Source organism: Urocampus carinirostris, chromosome 19, assembly GCF_059441175.1.
Source record: "Urocampus carinirostris isolate Australia breed hairy pipefish chromosome 19, RoL_Ucar_1.0, whole genome shotgun sequence".
NCBI classification, from domain to species: Eukaryota; Metazoa; Chordata; class Actinopteri; order Syngnathiformes; family Syngnathidae; genus Urocampus; species Urocampus carinirostris.
The window spans coordinates 720,083-741,079 of NC_142367.1; the positions used below are offsets into that span (position 1 = coordinate 720,083).

At 41.4% G+C, this 20,997-nt stretch overlaps 1 protein-coding gene across 4 annotated transcripts in view; it reads right to left on the reverse strand.

The window, feature by feature from the left end:
• Nucleotides 1–1,122: 1,122 nt before the first annotated feature.
• The window catches only part of llgl2 (LLGL scribble cell polarity complex component 2), a 55,222-nt gene continuing 35,347 nt past the window's right edge, over nucleotides 1,123–20,997 (reverse strand). For all 4 annotated transcript variants that reach the window (XM_088322980.1, XM_088322979.1, XM_088322978.1 and 1 more), the window contains 12 exons: nucleotides 19,120–19,224; nucleotides 18,919–19,014; nucleotides 16,909–17,105; nucleotides 16,689–16,836; nucleotides 16,072–16,219; nucleotides 15,875–15,991; nucleotides 10,702–10,868; nucleotides 7,979–8,243; nucleotides 7,792–7,908; nucleotides 6,213–6,260; nucleotides 6,089–6,135; nucleotides 1,123–2,720 (listed from right to left, as the gene is read on the reverse strand). In XM_088322980.1, the coding sequence (XP_088179106.1) occupies nucleotides 6,089–6,135; nucleotides 6,213–6,260; nucleotides 7,792–7,908; nucleotides 7,979–8,243; nucleotides 10,702–10,868; nucleotides 15,875–15,991; nucleotides 16,072–16,219; nucleotides 16,689–16,836; nucleotides 16,909–17,105; nucleotides 18,919–19,014; nucleotides 19,120–19,224 (1,455 nt within the window). In that variant the 3' untranslated portion in view covers nucleotides 1,123–2,720. The remainder of the gene's footprint in view (nucleotides 2,721–6,088; nucleotides 6,136–6,212; nucleotides 6,261–7,791; nucleotides 7,909–7,978; nucleotides 8,244–10,701; nucleotides 10,869–15,874; nucleotides 15,992–16,071; nucleotides 16,220–16,688; nucleotides 16,837–16,908; nucleotides 17,106–18,918; nucleotides 19,015–19,119; nucleotides 19,225–20,997) is intronic.

The following is a 20,997-nucleotide window of genomic DNA, read 5'->3' on the forward strand; positions in this document are numbered from 1 at the left end:
AGTAGTGGGGACATTAAGGAGGTGGTAAACTGCACTACTGACTACATACATCAACTAGTATATGGACACTGTTGTTCTCGTAAGAACTGTACGCTGCTATGCCAACAACAAGCCTCGGCTCACGAGCTACATCAAGTGCCTTCTGAACCAAAAGAAGAGGGCCTTTGAAGACGGCAATCAGCAGGAGCTAAAGCGAGTGCAGAGGGAGCTCAGAGTCCAGCTCAGGGAAGCAAATGAGCAGTACAGGAGGAAGTTAGAGAAAAAGCTGCAGAACAACATAAAGGAGGTGTGAGAAGGGATGAAGATCATCACCGGCTGCAGCACTAAGTGCGGTGCGACTGTGAAAGGAGATGTGGGGAGGGTTAACCAGTTGAACAACTTTTTTAACAGGTTTGACCACCCCCACTCGTTCTCACCCGAGAGTACTGCAGCTGTCCCTGCCCCTCTGGACAGCAGCATGGAGGAAGACATCCCCCCTCCACCGACTCAAAATCACTGCTGCCCAGGTGTGTGGAGAGCGGAGGAGGCTGCAACCCAGCAAGGCAGCTGGCCCAGGCTGAAGGCCTGTGCGTTGGAGCTGGAAGACCCTCTAGACCGCATCTTCAACCTGAGCCTTGAACAGGGGAGGCCCCCCCAGCTGTGGAAAACATCCTGCATCATCCCAGTTCCAGAAAAAACCACGACCTGAGGAACTCAACGAATTCAGGCTGGTCGCCCTGACATCACATGTGATGGAGACCATGGAGCAGTTGCTGCAACGCTACCTGAGGTCACAGGTCTGCCGAGTGGAGGATGCTATAGTCTACAGCAGCCTATGAGACGCGTGCCAGCAGTGGCATGTGAGCACACGGCAATATAAGGTTGATTTTTTTTTTTTTTAAAGTGCAATTATCTGAAATTTAGACATTTTCAGTTGTGCGCCGTGTTTAGAGGCTTTACAGTCTGATTTTTATGTTTCTGTGATGTGTACATCTTGAATCCTAAGAGTTTAAACTTTCCAATGTCATGTGGCATGACGAATTTCAGGGACATTGTGAAGACAGTTTGACTTTTTGCAAATTAGCAGTCACAACAATGCAGTCTTACACAAAGCACCAGTTAGAAGAAGGGAAGCAGACTCAGTTCAGGGGAGGAAAGTTTGCTGTAATTAATACATAAAATCATCAATTTGCTACAAAAATAGATTCTAGGAAGATACTAAAATAGTATTTTTCAACGACATACCAAAATGTGACCCATAGTTTACCCGGCAAAAAAGTCACTTAGGAGGAATACATTCAAAATGATTGCACTACTGCAGGAAAGTCAAGTTCAGATGCAATGAACCAAAATTCCCCAAGCAGATCTCCAAAAGAAGACCAATACAATTGATTTCTTTTGCCCTTGGCCAACAACTCGGGGACAGCCAATCCAACCGGCAGCGCGGAGCAGAATGGCTGCCCCCACCGGAATGGACACCATAACGAATGACAACACTTCGCTAGGGAAACTCTGGACTTGACCTTTCCTTTTCTTAAAAAAAGATCACGTTCATTGTTACCAGCAGATTTTTCTTTGCATAAAATTAAATTCTAAGCTCTTAAAGGCCCAGTGTGTAATACTTGACCACTAGATGGCCCTGTACTCTAATGCAAACGAAAACCAGTGCCACAGCATACAGCAAGACTGCATACAAACATGGCGGTGACCTGAGGTAATAATTCCACTATGTAGAAGAAATACAAATTTCTCGACCTATTATTCATTTTTATAAAAATTACCATTGGTATGGTAGTTCATGTATTTTTGCCTAATATTCAAACCAATGTTTTTGTTAGACTGAATGCAGGATGTGTACACTTGGCCAGGATTTGGCCAAACTCAAGCACTTTTTAAGGACTTTTAAAGCAAATCTTCAATTTTTTTAGTATCATTTACAAAAAATCTAGCGCGGATCAAAAGAACATGAGCCTAAATCTTTTTGGAACCCACCTTCAGTTTAGAACCCTTACATGGAGCGCAAAACGTAGTTGCTAGCCTTACACCTACCTCTGGCTGTAACTTTAGCCCCAACCCTATCTCAGAACCATAAACTCAGTTTATTACCCGAGTAAGGATCCTAAACCTTAGATTATATCCCTAGCTCAGATCCTATTTTGGAACCATGAAATAAGTTTAAAACCCTTATTTTAACACAACACCTAAACCAAGAAACACGGCAAGACGTTCAAGCATTTACAAGCATTTCACCTAAAATTAAAGAACTTATTCAAACCTTGAGCCACAGCATTAATTCAAGCATTTTCAAAAATTTTAAGCAGTTTTACGATAACTGTGATTGAAAGGTTTTAGTACCACTGGGAGGCACCAAATATTACACACTGTCCCTTTAAGCAGTGGTCATTAAACAAATTTCATCTTCACAGATTAAAAAACATCAATACAGAGAAACCATGATCTTTTTTCAAACCCTACATACAAATAATGAGGTGTCCTGAAAGGCGACAAAGTTAATGTGAGCGAGATAGCTGCCCTCCATTGCGGCCTTGCTTCCCATTTCAAGGAGATTTTGTGAACCGTCTTCTTTTACGTGCCACTGGAGTTGTTGGCAGCCAGCGTCTTCGTCTAGTCATGTTCCAGCTTCCACATGCCCAGTGACCTGAGAATCATTGGGCGACTTTGCTAGACTAGACTCTGCTCACGGGCCGGTTTCGGCAGCAGCTCTGTCCACTTTCCAGCATCTGATTGCAGAAAGAGATTTTTCTTTTTTTCAGCCATGTAGCAGAATGCCTACTGTTGGTAAAGCCCCACACACACGGATAAATATAAAAGACTAGATACGTCAACACTCTGTAGCAGCCCGCTGACTTTGCGTGTCTGATGCGGAGATTATAACTCATGTGTTTGTCACCTCCCGTCTCGTTTACTGTAAAGCACTATTCCACGGTCGACAAAGTCTAGCATCAAGAGCCTGCAGCTGGTACAAAGTGCTGCAGCGAGGCTTTTAACGTTTAGATTTATTGGCTCTGTCCACATGTACTGGAAGATTCTGCTAGTTCGACCAGACTAGCTTAGGCTAACAGTGGAATGGTGTGGCAGGTAAGTCAATTGTTTGCAAATGACACAGCGAGTGTGTCTGATTCTGAGGAAACATTGAGAAGGTTGGTAATGGAGTTTGGAAGGGTGTGTGATAGGCGTAAGTTATGTGTGACTGTTGGGAAGAGTAAGGTGCTGAAGTGTTCAGGTGATGGAGTGGGCATGGCGTTAGAATTAAGGGCGCATGGACAGGTGCTGGAAGAAGTCGAAAGCTTTAGATACTTGGGTTGTATGTGGCTGCAGTTGGTGGAATGGAGTGCGAGGTATTGCGCAGAGTGAATCAAGGAAGCAAGGTTTTGGGTGCTCTGAGGAGAGTGATGAGCAACAAGAGTATGAGTATAGATGTTAAGAGGGGACTGTATGAGAGTGTGATTGTGCCGACTGTGTTGTATGGTGCAGAGACTTGGAGCCTGAATGCAGATTTGAGAAGGAAATTAAAAGTTTTTGAGATAAAGTGTTTGAGGAGTACAGTGGGACCTCGCTACTTCGCGGTTCCACGTTCGCGGGTTCAGAGCTTCGCGGGTCTAAAAAAAATAAAAATAAAATAAAATAAAATATATTTTTTTAAAAAAGCATTTTTGAAGGGGCGTCGCTACTTCGCAGTTCCACGTTCGCGGGTTCAGAACTTCGCAGGTCAAAAAAAATAAAATAAAAAAAAAATAAAATAATTTTTTAAAAAAAATATATATATTTTTAAGCATTTTCAAAGGGGCGTTGCTACTTTGCGGATTTTCACTTTTTGCGGGTGGTTTTGGTCCCCATTAACTGCAATAACCGAGGGATTACTGTATGTTAGGAGTGACAAGATTGGATAGATTGAGAAATGAAATTGTGAGAGACAAAACTGGAGTAGTTGTGGAACTGAGCAAGCGTGTGGATAAGAGAGTACTCGGTTGGTTTGGACACATGGAAAGGATGGATCAGGAGCGAATGTTGAAGAGAATCTACAGGGCAGAAGTAAATGGAAGGAGACCAAGAAGGCCGCGATTGACGAGGATGGATGGTGTTATGAGTGCACTGCAGGAGAGATGTCTAAATACAGTGGAAGCTAGAGCTCTTGTTGTTGATAGGAATGAGTCGGACGTTTAGTTGTGTTCTAAAGGATGGGCAGAGCTCTGCTGTTGAACAGAAGAGTGTGTTGTGTCACCCTGACCCGAATGGCCGCTTCTTGTGTGCCGTTTCATCTGGAGGGACGAGAGCATAACCGACTTGGGCTCCGAGGTGCCTAAACTTGTTTGGGTGTTTGGGCATTTGGGTTGGACATGGTCCAAAAATCTTTGGGTGTGTTTTTTGCTCCCTTTTCCCCTTTTTATTTTCTTTGTTTTACTATGTGTTTGTCTTGCTTTCGGTCACCCCTCTTGAGGGATATGACCAGGGTAGATAGATATATAGATACATGGATAGATAGCTTAGGCTCGCAGCAGGCTTAAAGGCACGTGTCTTATCTAGTCTTCTGTATATATCTGCCCTCATACATACCTGGCGCCAACCGCATGTGACGCTACTGGTGACCGGGATTTTGTATTTGGCGTAAAATGTGTGAGGACACTTTTTAGAGGAAAATAGCGTGGCGCCAATGGTGTCAAGTATCAAACAGGCTTGATAATGCTGGCGCTCGGTCACTGAATTCCTTCAGTGTGAGAAGGGGCCGAGAAAAATGGCATCTTGCCGCATGATCTCTAAATACAAAACAACGTTTCTGACCGGAGTTTCCTTTCATCCATGAGGAATGATGGCAAGCAAATGCTGCTGCAACCACCAATGACAACAGCACTGGTCCTGTCAAATATGGGGCTCACATTTTAAGCGACGTAGCCCTCATTTGCGTATTCTTTTGGCACAGAAGTAAATGTGTGGCGTCATTAATTCACAAATTCATGGAAGAGGAACACTTTGTTTTTCAGGGTTTGTACACCTTTTTCATAATTTAAGCACTTTTCAACGACTATTTTCCAATTTTTGCAGTACCATTTAAACTGAAAATCCGGTATGAATCATGTATTTTGCAGATCTGTGAGTATATCTGTAATTTACATATGCAATATTTAATCTTGCATGTGCATTAATCAAAATGTATTTTTTTTATATCTTGAATATATTTGTGGATCTTAACAATCACTGTAAATATTTTTGAGACAAATCTCTACCCATAAAGGTGTTGCGTAAAAATCACACTAATATGTGGCTTACATTTTCAGTTGCATTAAGTTCTTCCTATAAAATTTACCCCTGGGAAACGAATTTTCAGTTTTTTACATGGCCCTTAATGAATGTCTATAATTGATACGTAATCTTTGCACTAATACATATTTTATAGTTGAAGCATGAAGCGAACATCTTATCTTTTATACTTTTAAGCAGATTTTGGCAGATTTTTTTCTGTTGGCACCGTTATTGTGTTTTGGAGTAAATATTTCACATGGTTGGATTCACTGGACAGTCCTAGATGTCCATGTTTGCCGAAAATCATCCAATGAGCTGACAACCAGGTTAATGAGCTGGATTTTGGGTATCTCGTTTCACACTGAACGTGATGTTTCTGTGAGAAGTATATTTTGAAATGGTCAACATGTCTTGAATCACAGGGGTTTAACCTTTCAATTATATGTGGCATGACGTATTTCAGTGACTGGTGACATTGTGAAATCACGTCTTTGTCGATCAATAGTCTGTTGGCCAGCCAGCAGGCAATCGTAACGTTAAGGAGTTAAAAGTAGCTCAAAGAATGACCAACACCATACCGCATGTCGTAAAAGTCATCACTACCGTAAATCAGCGGTTGCCTCACACTTAAAGTGACAGAACCATCAATTAGAGTTAAGTATAGTAACATTCAAATCACAGGTACTTGTCATCATAATCGCTTTGTGACCTTGTGGTAGTCGCAATTTTGTATGATCACATGATCAGAAAAAATTGTGATGCCAAAAACAGAACAGAGCTGAAAATGGCATCAGGTTGCGGTGAAACGAGGGTGGTGCCATGCACTTGTCTTCACAAATATACCACCCACCTAAACTTGGTCACCTTCCAGCGACTTTTGAATCTCCTGCAGCACTTCTAGAAGTCAACCACATTGCAACAGCAGTTTAGTATGCTTGATGGCAGCAACACTTTTCACAGTGTCTGTTACTCACGCTCATCGTTTAGCAAGGCGTGCTCCATAACGCGCCGGGCAGAAAGATCTGGAACGTACAGGGAAAAGCTCAGTCATAAATGGGGTTCATACACATTTTTCATTGCCAAATTCAAGCACTTTTCAAGTACTTCCAAGGCCAGTTTTTCAATTTTCCCAGTACTTTCAAAGAAAGAAATTCAACACTGATCAAAAGAAGGTTTTGTTTTGCTTTTTTGACTAAAATAAAGTCACCATCTTGCTGTTAGCACATAATTTGTGCTATTTTATTCTGTTCCTATCTATGATTGTTTTGTGTCAATGGGGTGCTATATACTAACATGAATCCTGCCATTCTGCTTCAACAGTGTACGTGCAGCTTGGCTATATCACTTGTTTACAAACACGGAAAAAAGTCTATAGACGTTGGTTAATAATTAAGTTCAATAAGGAAGACAAAATAGAAAGAAAGTACTGTATTTATAAAAGCAGAAAAATGAGCCGAATTTTGCATCATTTTAACATTTTTTGCATGAATTCAATCTTTTCAATCTTAAAAAGACTGTTGATCATTTTTTTTCCATTTATATCTTTTGCATAGCCATTTAGAGGCTCTGTCTAAATTGGTTAAAAAAGAATTGTTAATAATTGGTTTTTTTTGCACTTCATCATTTATAGCACTGAAGCATTAATATTTTAAATTCTTATTTTATTGTTTTGCATTTTCAGGAATCTTTTGCTGTTGTTCGACTTCTGTTAAGTGCTTAAAAAGCTAAAATTGTTTGAATATTTTTATTTATATGTCAAATGTTTTGCAGGCATCACTTGCAAAACATATGAAATTACAAATTACTAAATAATTTGGTGCCCATCCATGCATCCATCCATTAATTATCTGGGCTACATATCCTCAATAAGGTTGCGGGGGTGCTGGAGTCCATCCCAGCCATCTTTGGGCTGTGGGCATGGGACACCCTAAACTGATTGCCAGCCAGTCCCAGGGCACACGGAGACATCCAATTCACTCGCTCATTCACACAATTTAAATGAATAATTTGGAACGGCCAATTAACCTGACATTCATATTTTTGGAATGTGGAAGGAAACCTGAATGTTAGGAGAAAACCCATGCAGGCACAGGGAGAACATGCAAATTCTGTATGGGGAGGCTGGACTGGCTGGAGTTGAACCCTTGACCTCCGCACTGTCGGCTGCACGCTAACCACCAATATATCAATGAAAAAAAAACAAAAAAAGAGCCAAAAGAGCCAAGCCAAAGAGCAGTTTATCTGAGTCAAATTTATTTGTATAGCCCTGAATCACAAAATGTCTCAAAGGCTACACAGGTTAAGATTACATCATCCCCTGATCTTAAACCAAAAAAAGCTATCCTCTTGGGTATACTATCGCCATAATGACAAGCCACCAGAGCAGGCGTGTCGCCGTCATTTTTAGTAATGGGAACAAATTCAAGCACTTCACCTAAAATTCAAGCATTTTTATGACCTTGTAAACACAACATTAAAATGTAGACCTTTTCAAGGATTTCAAGCAACTGTACAAACCCTGCACGAAAGCACCACCCTGCCACTAAACCTTACCCGGGTCCTGGACTTCTGGGTTTCTGGTCAGCATCTCCACCAGGCAGCGTGGCTCCACCACGCAGCTACTGGACAGCGAAAAGCGCTCAAACTCTGACGGCGAGATCAAGTAGAAGCCTGAGCACAGAAACGGAGCGCTAGACATGCTGAGCTGGAAAAAGCGCCAGGCCCAGCCCCTAGAGACGACCTTGCCCGTTTCTGGTGAAGACGGCGGAAGCGATGCCGCTGACGTCTTCTTTGCGGATGCAGGGGAAGCGCACCTGCGGCTTGACCGCCGGCAGCGACAGCACCTGAAGGTCGCCCTGGTTGGTCAAGACCACCAGACCGCTCTGGCTCCCCTCCTCTGAGCGGGCGCTGGCAAACCAGGCGACACCCACCCGTCGCACTCTGGAACCATCCGTAGCCGTCAGCTTCAGCTTGGTCTTGGCGCTCACCTTGGGAAGCGTGAAAACCTGAGAGCAAAATGGACCACGGTACTATTTAGGGGCCGGAAGCCGAGGTCCATGAATTCTAATTACAGAGACCCCTCGCTACATCGCGCTTTGGTTATTGCTGGTTTACTCCTTTGCAGATTTTGAATTGAATTGTGTTTATTGTCATCAATATCAGAGAGCACACAGCAATGCTGCACGGGGCTGATTGTGTGCAGGGTTCCAACAACTCAAGGAAAGTTAAATTCAAGACTTTTGAAATAAAATTTAAGTTGTTAAAAATTTGTAATTGAAACAAACAATACAAAAGACAAAAATTTCTTCCACACATTACACTGTGCCTCGCAGCTCAGCCAATCCACATTCATTGTACACTTTCCCATGGTACAAAGTAAACGTCTCTGTCTGAAGTACCGTAAATTCCGGACTATAGAGCGCACCTGATTATAAGCCACAACCACCACATTTTAAGAGGATAACCGCTTTTGTACGTACACAAGCCGCACCTGTACATAAGCCGCATGCGCCCACATTAAAACATGTAACACAATCACAAAATTAACCCAAACCCGACTTTGGGTCCCGCGATTGTAACTGAATATAAGAGAGAGAGTTTCAAAGCTTTAATAATAATATTATAACTTTCATCCCAAACAGTGCCTGTGATGGGTAGCAAAACGCTACTAGGAACACGCTCGCAACATAGTCAACAGGTCTGTTAAAAAAAATATACGGTACTTGTAGAAATCACGGTAAATCGTCCTCATCTTTTTCCATATACAGGGATCAGAATGGAGATTTTCATTTTCAGCTGAAATAGCCAGCGTCCAGGAATAAACCAGGGCGGTCTAAATCTTATCTTTTGTACTCAAGCTCCGCTGGCGGCTGTTAGAAAAATTACATAAATTGGCCGCATCACTGAATAAGCTGCACGGTTGAACGTTTGGGGAAAAAAGTAGCGGCTTATAGTCCGGAATTTACGGTAGTAGACCTATTTTGTCACTAAAGTAAATCGGTGAGCTATTAAAAAACAATTGATAAACAAAACAAACAGATTTATTCATGTGTTCCCATTTTCAAGGCTTTCAAAAATTGAATTGAAAACATCTTAATGCCAATTAAGTTCTTATTTTCAGAATAATGAAATTAATGCCTTTAAAGACATTAAGGATCCGCAAGAACCCTTTGTGTGTATATTGGGTGGGTGTGACTGTCTGTGTGCACCACAGTGATAGGCAGGTGTACGCGGTTAGTCAAACAGCCGGTTTGGGCATGTGCAGTCAACGCCTCAGAATCAAAACAAACCGGGAAGTGACTTGCTTTTGGCGACTTGTTACATTGAAAATAAATTCATCAATTAAATCAGACTCTGACGAAAATCAGAAGAGCACAAAAAAGGCTGGTGCTCTGCAGATTGTTATCACGTTCGGTAATCGCCTGAGGTGGCATCAGAAGGGAAAGTAATAGCTTGGCTGCAGGTCTGGCCTACTGCTCGGCTCGGCTAGGCTAGGCTAACAACTGATGCTAGGGTGCTGTACCCACATAGGCAGAGCGCCTTCAACATCCATGACGGTGTGGCGAGGGTCCAAGTGTTCCAATTTCCGTGTTGGGGTCAGGGGGTAATCAAGCCTGGACTAGGGGTAAGATCTTGGGCCCGGGACTGGGTTCGGCCATAAATGTCAATGATTGAGTCAGGCCGGGGCTTTTATCTTGTTTTGTTTTTTTCGTTGAGGATCTGCACAGCATACACACTTACTTTTACTCAAGTCATTATTTGGATGACTACATTTTACTTCTACTTTTACCTGAGTACTTTGGCACTGCATGTATTTTGGCCCAAAGTGCACACTTGATTTGAGGGACTAAGCTTGAAGGAAAAGCTGAAGCTGCACCATGGGGTTGAAGTGCAGCCAGTTAGAGTTTACTTCGTTCTGGTCCCTCAAATCAAGTTCGGGCTGGTCCGGGGTTTTATACGCACAGGCCGGGTCAGGTCTAATTTTTAAGGCCCGATCTTACCTCTAGCCCGGATCATACAAGGGTGGACGAGGCGTCCGTGTTGAAGTAAGTAGGGGCTCTTCGCTCATACCTGAAGCTGGGCGTGCTTTCGACAAATGTCCTCCAATTTCATTCTGATTGAGTATAATGACGATAAAACCATTCAATTGCAAATATGTGTTGCGAGTTATTATTTATTCATTTATAGTTGTAATTTCGTTAGTCGTAAAGTCTCAGTCTGTAATCATGTCATCTCGAGTTAAGTTTAACCCTTTGGGAGCTTTTATAAAGTTGCAATGCTACTTTGCGGATTTTCACTTTTCGCATGTGGTTCTGGTCACAATTAACCATGCAAACCGAGGTATCTCTGTAACTCGAAGGCCCTGATATAAATATTTCTGAGCATGTAAGATGAAAGTCTGTTTCCTATCGGCATTTTAAACCAAAGCCATCAGAAGCCCAGGAATGCCTGCTGTGAACTCACCTTGAACTGTTCCTCGGAGGTGACTACAAGATGGTGGGAGCCCTGCATATCTGGTGAACGGGACAAGTCGTGGGCCACTTCCAGCGGCTCAGGGAGTGGAGCACCGTGACCGTCCAGGACCACCAGGCCCACCACAGGTGCTCGGTGCATCAGCTGGATCTCCTTGGCTGCGCCGGAGGAAAGAAGCAGGGCCAGGAAATGTCGTGAGCGGGAGCCCATCATCGGTTCCCGTGTGGCAGTGTAGAAGGTGCGTTTCAAATATGCCGAAAAAATTAGGGTTGTAACAACTATTTTTTAGAAGCATTTTCTACTAATTAGATCATTGAATTGTTGTATGACGTAATATATGAGCCAAAAAGTACGTTACATCTACATAATTCTGTTGTAAAGCTGAGAGTTGTAGTACCACTTTGGTCCGGCAGAAAGCGCTAAGACAGTTTGTATAAAAAAAATATCTTACTTTTTGTTGAATCTACATTTTATTGAAATTTGCATTATTAAAAACAAAATTGGCATGAGAGTTTTAACTATGTCGTGTTAAAGTGTTTCATCATGAAACAGAGTTACCAATGTTCGCGGGAACAGAGAATGCTGTAGCAGTACAGAGAAAAAGAATCAGAAATAAGTAAACAAAATAAAGTTAGATAAAAATAATTATGACATGTTTACTTTTACACAAGGGGCAGAATCTAAAGCCCATTATATATCATTTTCATACTGGTAATGTTTATCATATTCAGAGATTTAACCCTAAAAACAATTTTGGTGTTTTTAAAAGTGGGTTATTGATATATATATATAAATAGATTTTTAGATTAAAAAATGTGTTAAACATACAATAAGATGTATTGCCTTTTTTTTGTTTTGTATAAGTCCAAGTATAATCTGATCTTTAGACAAGGTGGTAGGAAAAGAGTATCTTACATATTTTCAGGTATATGGCATATATTCGTATGTATATTTGTTTGTAATCAAGTTAATTAACAAACACTAGAATTTTTAAAATTTTAAAAATTGTTTTGTATTATAGCCCTTTTTAACAACATGGCGGCGCATGGATGCATGCATGCTTGCGGCTAGTTGCTCTCCAGCTAATCTTCTATTTATTGCTGTTCTCTTGTCTTTTTTGCTTTCACTTTTGGACACATGTGTGGCCAAAAACACTTACAGTAGGGACGAACTTATTCGGTTGGGTGGGCGTCTAAATTTTGACTTTTCGGGCACTTTTTATACCGCCTATGATATACCGTGCGAACTTCAAAGAGATCCGGCATCCTTGTGGACCGCTATTCCTCTTAATAAACGACGACAGCGGCGCCGTAATGACAGAAAACAGAAACGTGGTTGCCGTGCAGGTAGATGTGTGAAGCGTGCGAAGTCTAAGCAGAAAGATGGACGCGAGGATGTAACTAATTCCACCATTCATTCCTTGCCGGACAACCGAAGCTTTACACTCAGCGCGCACGAAAAGCAACAACCGCGGCATCTTTTGAAGATCTCGACAAAGACTACAAAGAGCTCAGCTAAGTCAAATGATTCAGCAAAGCTAAAATTTGGTCTGTTAAATATTAGATCGCTTGCTCCAAAAGCTTTACTTGTTGATAACATTATTCGTGATTATAAACTTAACTGTATGGGTCTTTGTGAAACCTGGTTACGCCCGGATGAGTATTTAGCGCTAAATTATGCTTCTCCCCCAGACTACGAGAGTAGCCATGTAGCACGCACGTCAAAAAAGGGTGGCGGTGTCGCGCTCATTTCTGAAAAAACGCTCAAATTTAATCCTCGTACCTCTAATAATTACAAGGCGTTTGAGGCTCTTGTGATGCGGTCCTCTCTATTGTCAATTTATGTAATAACTATCTATCGCGCACCTGGGCCGTACACAACTTTCTTAGACGAATTTACTGAACTTTTGTCTGAACTAGTAACCTATGCAGACAAAATTATAATTATGGGGGACTTTAACATTCATATGAACTCCCCACTCAGTTCACTTACTATTGCGTTTCTAATTCTCTAATTGATGCATTTGGTTTTAATCAACTGGTTGATTTGCCAACCCATAAAGATGGGAACACGCTAGACTTGATTCTGACTCGAGGAGTTTTAACCTCAAACATCATGGTGTTACCGTGTACTACCGTTATCTCGGATCATTATTTAGTTACATTTGAGGTGCTAGCTAAAAGTAGTGTTAAAAAAGCTGAAGGATTTAGCGGACGCAATATAAGCACTGGCACAGTTTCTGAGCTCTTTGAACTACATCCTGGAGCAGTTGCGTCCTTTCCTTCATACAATGGCCCGATAGACTCACTCATAAATGATTTCAATACCACCCTGACTAGTGTCCTGGATTCAATAGCGCCCATGAAGCTAAAATCACGTCCTAAAAGACGCACGCCTTGGTTTACTGATGAAACTAGAACCCTTAAACAAGAATGCAGGAAATGGGAAAGAAAATGGCGCACTACCAAGCTTGAGGTTTTCCATCAAACATGGTGTGACAGCTTGTTAAAGTATAAAGTGGCCCTTGCCTCTGCAAAATCGGCCTATCTTTCGAAGGTGATTGCGTCTCAAAAGAACAATCCCAAAGCACTTTTTGAAACTGTAGCATCGCTTACAAGGCAACAGACTACTGCAGATAGTTCGACGCACTCTGCTCATGACTTAATGGTCTTCTTTACTAAGAAGATTCAATGCATACAGGAAGAAATTGCTAAAGAAATTATTAATACCACACATACTAAAGGGCTGAAATCTACAGATGCACGACAGGGTGGCTGTCCTGGGAAATTGTCCGGTTTTAGTGAACTGTCACTTGATGATCTCAAACAGGTGGTGAATGCGGCCAAACCGACAACTTGCCAGTTCGACCCGCTCCCAGGTTCACTTATTAAAAGTCTTTTTGGCGTCCTTGGACCTTCAGTTCTAAGTATTATAAACATATCACTCTCCTCAGGAGTAGTTCCAGCAGCTTTTAAGTCCGCCGTTATTAAACCCACACTGAAACGACCCAACCTTGATCCAGAAATCTTAAGTAATTATAGACCTGTGTCAAACCTACCTTTCCTCTCTAAAGTACTTGAAAAAGTAGTGGCTCAGCAGATGAATGTTTTCATATCCGAGAATAACCTTTTTGAATCCATGCAATCAGGATTCAGGGCTAACCACTCTACTGAGACAGCTCTGATCAAGGTAACAAATGATCTCCTACTGGCAATGGATTCTGGCGCTTCATCACTTTTGCTGCTGCTGGATCTTAGTGCTGCTTTTGACACAGTGCGCCACAATTTCCTACTAGAACGGTTGGAAAAATGGATTGGTCTCTCAGGAACCATCCTCTCGTGGTTCAGATCCTACCTCTCAGATAGGACGCACTGTGTTAAATATGGTGAAATGACATCTGAGCCCTTTAATGTTACCTGCGGTGTTCCGCAGGGTTCAGTGCTTGGCCCCCTTCTTTTCAGTATTTACATGCTTCCATTAGGTGATATTATTCGCAAGTACAATATCAGCTTCCACTGCTACGCAGACGACACTCAACTATATCTTCCGTTGGAGGAATCTCACACACTAAACTGTGGAAATTTGGAGGCCTGCCTCATTGAGATAAAAGAGTGGATGTCACTCAATTTCTTGCGTCTTAACTCTGAAAAGACCGAAATGTTAGTCATTGGTCCATCTAAATGCCGTGATATATTCTCAAAAACTGCTGTGAACATTGACAAATGTCACATCACACAGAGTGACTCAGTTAAAAATTTAGGTGTCATATTTGACCCTGATCTATCCTTTGAAATGCATGTAAAGAAAACTACTAGAACCGCTTTCTTCCATCTTCGTAACATTGCTAAAATCCGTTCAATACTGTCTCAGTCTGATGCGGAAATTATAATTCATGCGTTTGTCACCTCCCGTCTCGTTTACTGTAATGCACTACTCTCTGGTCTCCCGAAGTCTAGAATCAAGTCACTTCAGCTGGTACAAAATGCCGCAGCGAGGCTTTTAACTAGGACAAAAAAGTACGATCACATAACACCGATTTTGGCTAACCTGCATTGGCTCCCAGTTAGCCATAGATGTGATTTCAAGGTTCTCTTAGTATTGTACAAAATCATACATGGTCTTGCTCCCTCTTATCTTTCAGATCTGATTTGCCCCTACGTCCCGGTCCGAAGCCTACGATCTGAGAGTGCCGGTCTTCTGGTGATCCCAAGAGCAAAGAAGTGTTCTGCTGGTTCGAGAGCGTTCTCCATCCGGGCACCGGTGCTGTGGAATGCTCTTCCCCCTGAGATCCGATCTGCAACCTCAGTGGAAATGTTTAAATCTAAACTTAAAACTCACTTCTACTCCATAGCATATGAATAACCTACTCTTCTCGTCGGCTGAAAAAATAGTCTGTGTAATATAGTGTAATAATCTGTGAAGCCCTTTGAGACTCTTCGTGATTTAGGGCTATACAAATAAAAATGACTTGACTTGACTTGACTAGAACACTCTGTAGTTTTGTGCACGATTTTTCTATCTGTCCACAATGTCAATATTTGAATAGTAATTCAAAAATGTGTCAATTAATCAAAAAAATAATAAAAATCCCCCTATTCATTCATTTTGAAAATACAGTGGGACCTCGCTACTTCGCGGTTCTACGTTCGCGGGTTCATAGCTTCGTGGGTCTAAAAAAAAAAATAATAATAAAATAAAATAATAATTAAAAAAACTAAAACATTTTTTTAAAGCATTTTTGAAGGGGCGTCGCTACTTCGTGTTCCACGTTCGCGGGTTCAGAGCTTCGCAGGTCTAAAAAATAATAATAAAATAAAATAATACAAAAACATGGTTTTTTGGTTTTGTTTTGTTTTTTAAGCATTTTTGAAGGGGCGTCGCTACTTCGTGGTTCCACGTCCGCGGGTTCAGAGCTTCGCAGGTCTAAAAAAATTATGAAATAAAATAATTTAAAAAAAAAAAAAAAAAATATATATATATATATATATATATATTTATTTTTTAAGCATTTCTGAAGGGGCGTCGCTACTTCGCGGATTTTCACTTTACGCGGGTTGTTTTGGTCCCCATTAACTGCGATAACCGAGGGATTACTGTAATCATTAGTTGCAGCCCTAAGAACAACCAAACAAAACCAGGATAGACAAATTACTCGATGGCTCACCAGGGTGTGCTGTGACAGGCTCATCTGTCCGCTGCTCCACGGACGGAAGACGCAGGGTGAAGACATAAACGCAGCCCCCGTTGGTGCCTGCCCAAAGGGAAGGAGTGTTTTGCGAACCTACAAACAAAAACAGCACAGAGAGTGTGAGATAAGACATTTCAGATGTGTATAACGTCTCCGAGACGGCGAACACTCACTGTCCGAGAGGAAAGTGTCGGCAAAGTAAAGTATCCGCACCAGGCCAGTGAAAGAGTCATCCGATGAACGGGCCTCGATCTTCCTCTGGACTGGCGCCAGCTCCATCTCGGCCAGCTCCGCTTCCAAGCAGGCGTTTGCCTCCTGCAGCTTTGGAAGATACGCCCAGACAACAAATGGAAACACCTTTTTCATAGCCAAGCAATTTTGAGAGACTTTTATTTTTTCAATTGATCGTTTTTTTAAAAACACATTTATTTCCTCCTATAAAAATATTAACCTTCAGGACAGATGGAAAAAAATAGTGCACAACACAACAGAATATTCTATAATGTAAAACAATAACTTCACAATAAACAAAAATACATAAAAATGTATGCCATGCACCTGCAAATGTGTAAGATACTGTTTTCCTACCACCTTATACGAAGATCACATTACATTTACACTTATCACACAGAACAAAACTAAAGAAAGTGCAATACATTATTTTCTATGTGTAGCAAAATCTTTCTCCACCCAAAAATAAAAAAATGTAAACCCACTTTTAAAAGTAAAAACAGAAACAAGCATAATAGGCTTATTGTACTGTTCAACAAACGAAGTATTTACACTGTACCTTAACAGTATTGTTGACGTGATGTTTGCGCAATGAGACTCTGCTGTGTCGGATTCTTCGAAAGGACTGGCGAAGAGATTTTTTTATGCTTTTCACCCTGGACAGAGGCCCCTCCAAAGCCAGTTGGTCACTGGGATTGAGCGTGCATCTGCAAACAAAGACCGTTGACTGCAGAAGTGAGCCAGAATGCAGGTAAAGGAAGCCGTCACCCTCCACTCACCGGACGAAAATGTTGTGTTTCTTCTGGTAATCGAACAAGCCGAAGCCGTGGCTAGTGCCGTAAGCCAGCAGCTTCCACTCGGAGTGAAGAGTGAGAGCGGTGACCACGGCGGGAGGCTGACATTGCACCAGAGTGAAGGGCTGAAAGCCCGCCTCTAAAAGGACCGGCTCGTCCCACACGTCCAAACGCGTGTGCCCCTGCCGCATCGCAACAACATTAGTACTTAACACACTTTATACAATATCCGAGCAGTGTTTTCCATGGAGTTTTTGAGACTCCATTGGGAAGATGGGCTAGGACACGTATCTCTCTCTCTCTCTCTCTCTCTCTCTCTCTCTCTCTCTCTCTCTCTCTCTCTCTCTCTCTCTCTCTCTCTCTCTCTCTCTCTCTCTCTCTCTCTCTCTCTCTCTCTCTCTCTCTCTCTCTCTCTCTCTCTCTCTCTCTCTCTCTCTCTCTCTCTCTCTCTCTCTCTCTCTCTCTCTCTCTCTCTCTCTCTCTCTCTCATATATGTCTTTGTTTCTCTTTGCTTTCTTTCTCCCCTTCTGTTTCTTTCTTTTTCCACCTTCTCTTTCTATCGTTCTTCTTGTCTTTAAGTTTATTCCTCACGTTCTCTGTCTCTTTATCCCTCTCCCTCTTCATATTTTTTCTCTTGTTCTTTCCCTCCCTATTTCTTTTCTCTTTAATCTATTTGTGCAGCCCCCATGAGGTTTTTTTCCACTATGTGGCCCCCATGCTAATATGAGTTTGACACCCCTGTTCTAGGTCATTTCTATCAAAAGCTATGATTTATTAAATAAATTCACATCAATTGCTCTCTCCGGCTGCTAGTTGGTAGTGTTGAGTTTGTATAGTGTGGTGAGTTAGTTCAGGTGTAATGCATTCACTCAACTCTTAAAAAAAACAAGTTAACACATTCAATGCCAAAAATAAAAAATGTTTCCCCACCGTTTTTAAATGAATGCTATGTGTTTAAAAATATCCTATGTCATCAGTGATTGCAATACATTTGGAGTTGACATTCTTTTACCGAACCAAAATTCTGGATCCGGCCCGAGATAAAAACAGAGTTTGACATCCCTGGTCGGGGAGGGTCGAAGGGCATGCACCACCGGGAGAATATTTTGTACATGTTATTGTAAGGTGAAACTTATTAGAGATGGGAATTCCAGTACTTTTTGGAGAACTGGCTCTTTCAGCTAGGGTAACTACAGAGAGCCTACCATTTTGGCTCCTAAACAATTCTTTAAATTTTCTTGTTGCTTTAACCGATATATTTCAAATAATATTTTAATATCGTACATAGAATGAACGAAAAAAATGTATTATACTACAATTTATTCTAGCCCTTAGCTTTCCATTCTACAGGCAACTTATAACCAATTTATACTAAGCACCTTTAAAGTCAAGCATCACAGATTCCCTTAAAAATAAAGTACACAACAAAATAAAAATAAAAAATATCAACTCTTTAGGGCTATAAAAAAACTATCAAATACAAGAACTTTAACTGCTGATTCTATTTACAATTCAAATTTAAACCAATGTAGGCTGGATTAACACAGAATCTCTAAAAAAATCTCATTTGAAATGTGTAAAATAAAAGGAAAAATATCAACCTGTCTAGTCGCCAGTCTAGTCTTAATATTCACATTCAGGAACAATCTGCTTTAGAGCCATTAATACAATTAAAACGAGTCCAAATCAGGATACTTTTCCCTTTTGCACTTTGTTTTCCTCTGTCCCGTTCCTGTTCTCGGTATGCTGGTCCCCCCACACCTCCCCCTTGCCCTCTGCTCAGCAATCAAATGGGTGGCAGCGACAGAAACAAAAACAAGCAAAACAACCAATAAACCAATCACCAAAAAGTGTGTGAAAGGATGAAAAAAAGGGGAACAATTAGACACTGGCAACCCGCTGGAGACTTGGTGACAATGGTATGGGAAACACTGAAGCGCTATTTATTTGATACAAAAAATGGAAAGCAAAATAGTGCCTCATGTGGTCTCTCACCTTCCAGCGGAAGCCTTTTTGGCCAAGCAGCAAATCCACAACTTTGGCTTCTACCGTCTGCTCTGCTGCCTCATCGTTGAGCTCCAGCACCAGAATCTTCACATGCAAACAATTTCATCGTCAAAAATTTGAGCTTAGCTTGCAAATTTGGACTGATTACAATTAAAAAAAGAGCTCTGACAGAGGAAACATCAATCTTACCTGTCCGGCCGTTCCGGCCACAGCAAGGTAGCCGCTGTATTTACAAAGGTGGATCTTCTGAACGCCGAGCCTGGGATCGTCGCTGTAAGGGTCAAAACAGCCCACCTGCACCGCACAAACAAAAGCAGGAAAGTCGGAGGAACTGTCAGCAGGGAGAAGAAAGTCATGAAGGATCAACCTATATGGGTTTTTCTTGGCTCATACAGATTATTAGTATTAAGAGAGGAGGCTGATTAACATTGGCTCCAAATATCCGTTATTCAAGATCAAAGATGGCGGCGCCCCTGTTCAGCTGCGGCTACATCGGCTCGCTACACTTTTTTACACTTCGGTCATAAATCACAGTCTTTGACTCAGTTTTGACGGCGCACAAAGTCAACTCAAACTGCAGATTAATATACGATCGCAGTTTTTTTGCTGGATATGCGATCATCCATAAATCAAGCACTCGGGAGTGTTTATTTAGCCACGGACTGCTACGTCAACAAGACCCAGCGGCCTACAAAGCAGCGAGGCAGAGTGGCAAGAGAGCGGTGTGACCGGAGGAGGAAGCGAGGTTGTGTAGGAGAAATTGTAGGTTCGATAATCTTTTAAGTCTTCTTTCGTGATTGAATTAAGTACATCGGGAACCAGCCATGAGGGGGAGCCTTTTATTTCGTCATCCCAAAAGAACTCACAGAACTCCAAAAATAACAATGCTTTTATAGCTTCAGCCCAAAAGGCGGCCCTAGTCCTCAGTAATCAACCCGGACATGTTGTTCGTACCCTTATTAGGACATGTTGTTGCCTCAGTTTGCTCAGAGAGTCCTTGCAGAAAGGCCTTGTAGGTCTCATGCCCATTTTGGTAAACTCGACTATCTTGTCAAGGATCTTCTCGAATGATGTCAACATTCCCTCAATACTGTAAGCAACGTAAGCAGGTTTTTCTACATTTCTAATGTATGCAACTGTATTCTACAAATGCGAGTCTATTTTCCACAACAGTTGTCGGGCCGGGCTAACCGCTAGGCTAAAGGCTAAACCCTTCAAAACGCCTCTCCCATCCATTTTCCTCTCCAACGTTCGCTCTCTGGACAATAAATTGGACCATTTACAACTGGAACTAACATCGAACCGCGAGATGACGAACTGCTGCGCTAAAATTCTGACGAAGACATGGTTAAACTTATCTATCCCGGCTGACGCTCAAGGAAACTGTGCGGGTCAGATGTATCGACATTTCGTTCTGTATACACGTGTATACACGAATGACAATAAAGTATATCTGAATCTGAATATCTGAATCTGAATCTCTGAATCTGAATTTTGCTCAAAAAGCTTAAGAATTAACTTAAGAAATTTATAAAAATGCAAAAAAAAAACAAGAATATTTGTTCTAAATTCACATTAAACATAAATAACACTCTGAAAAGTTTTACGGTAAGTAAATTAGAATTTCAACACAACTAACATGACTTATCTTTTATTTTCACATGATTAATAATTGTGGTATTCCTCTGTAGTCTCCCTAAGCCACACAACACAATAGGTTTGAAGCGTGTCTTACTTTGCAAAAAGGAAGTCAGATTTGAAATTCAATATAAAAATTTGATAACACAGGAAAATCCATTAAAACCAGAGTCTAATTCACACTGGGGATCTGGTTACAATGATCTATGAATACCAATGGACAATAAACATTCATTACAATTGGGCTACTATAGCACACTTATAAACATGCAATAAAATATGGCTACTATAGTACCCAATATAAATCCTACTTGTGTATTACTACTAGGAGTTGAGGTACATTAGGTCGCCTCCAGTATCTGAACTCAAAGTAAAGACAACGATAGCTTTTTTGTTTAATTCACAGCAAACAAAACTCTTGATAAACAA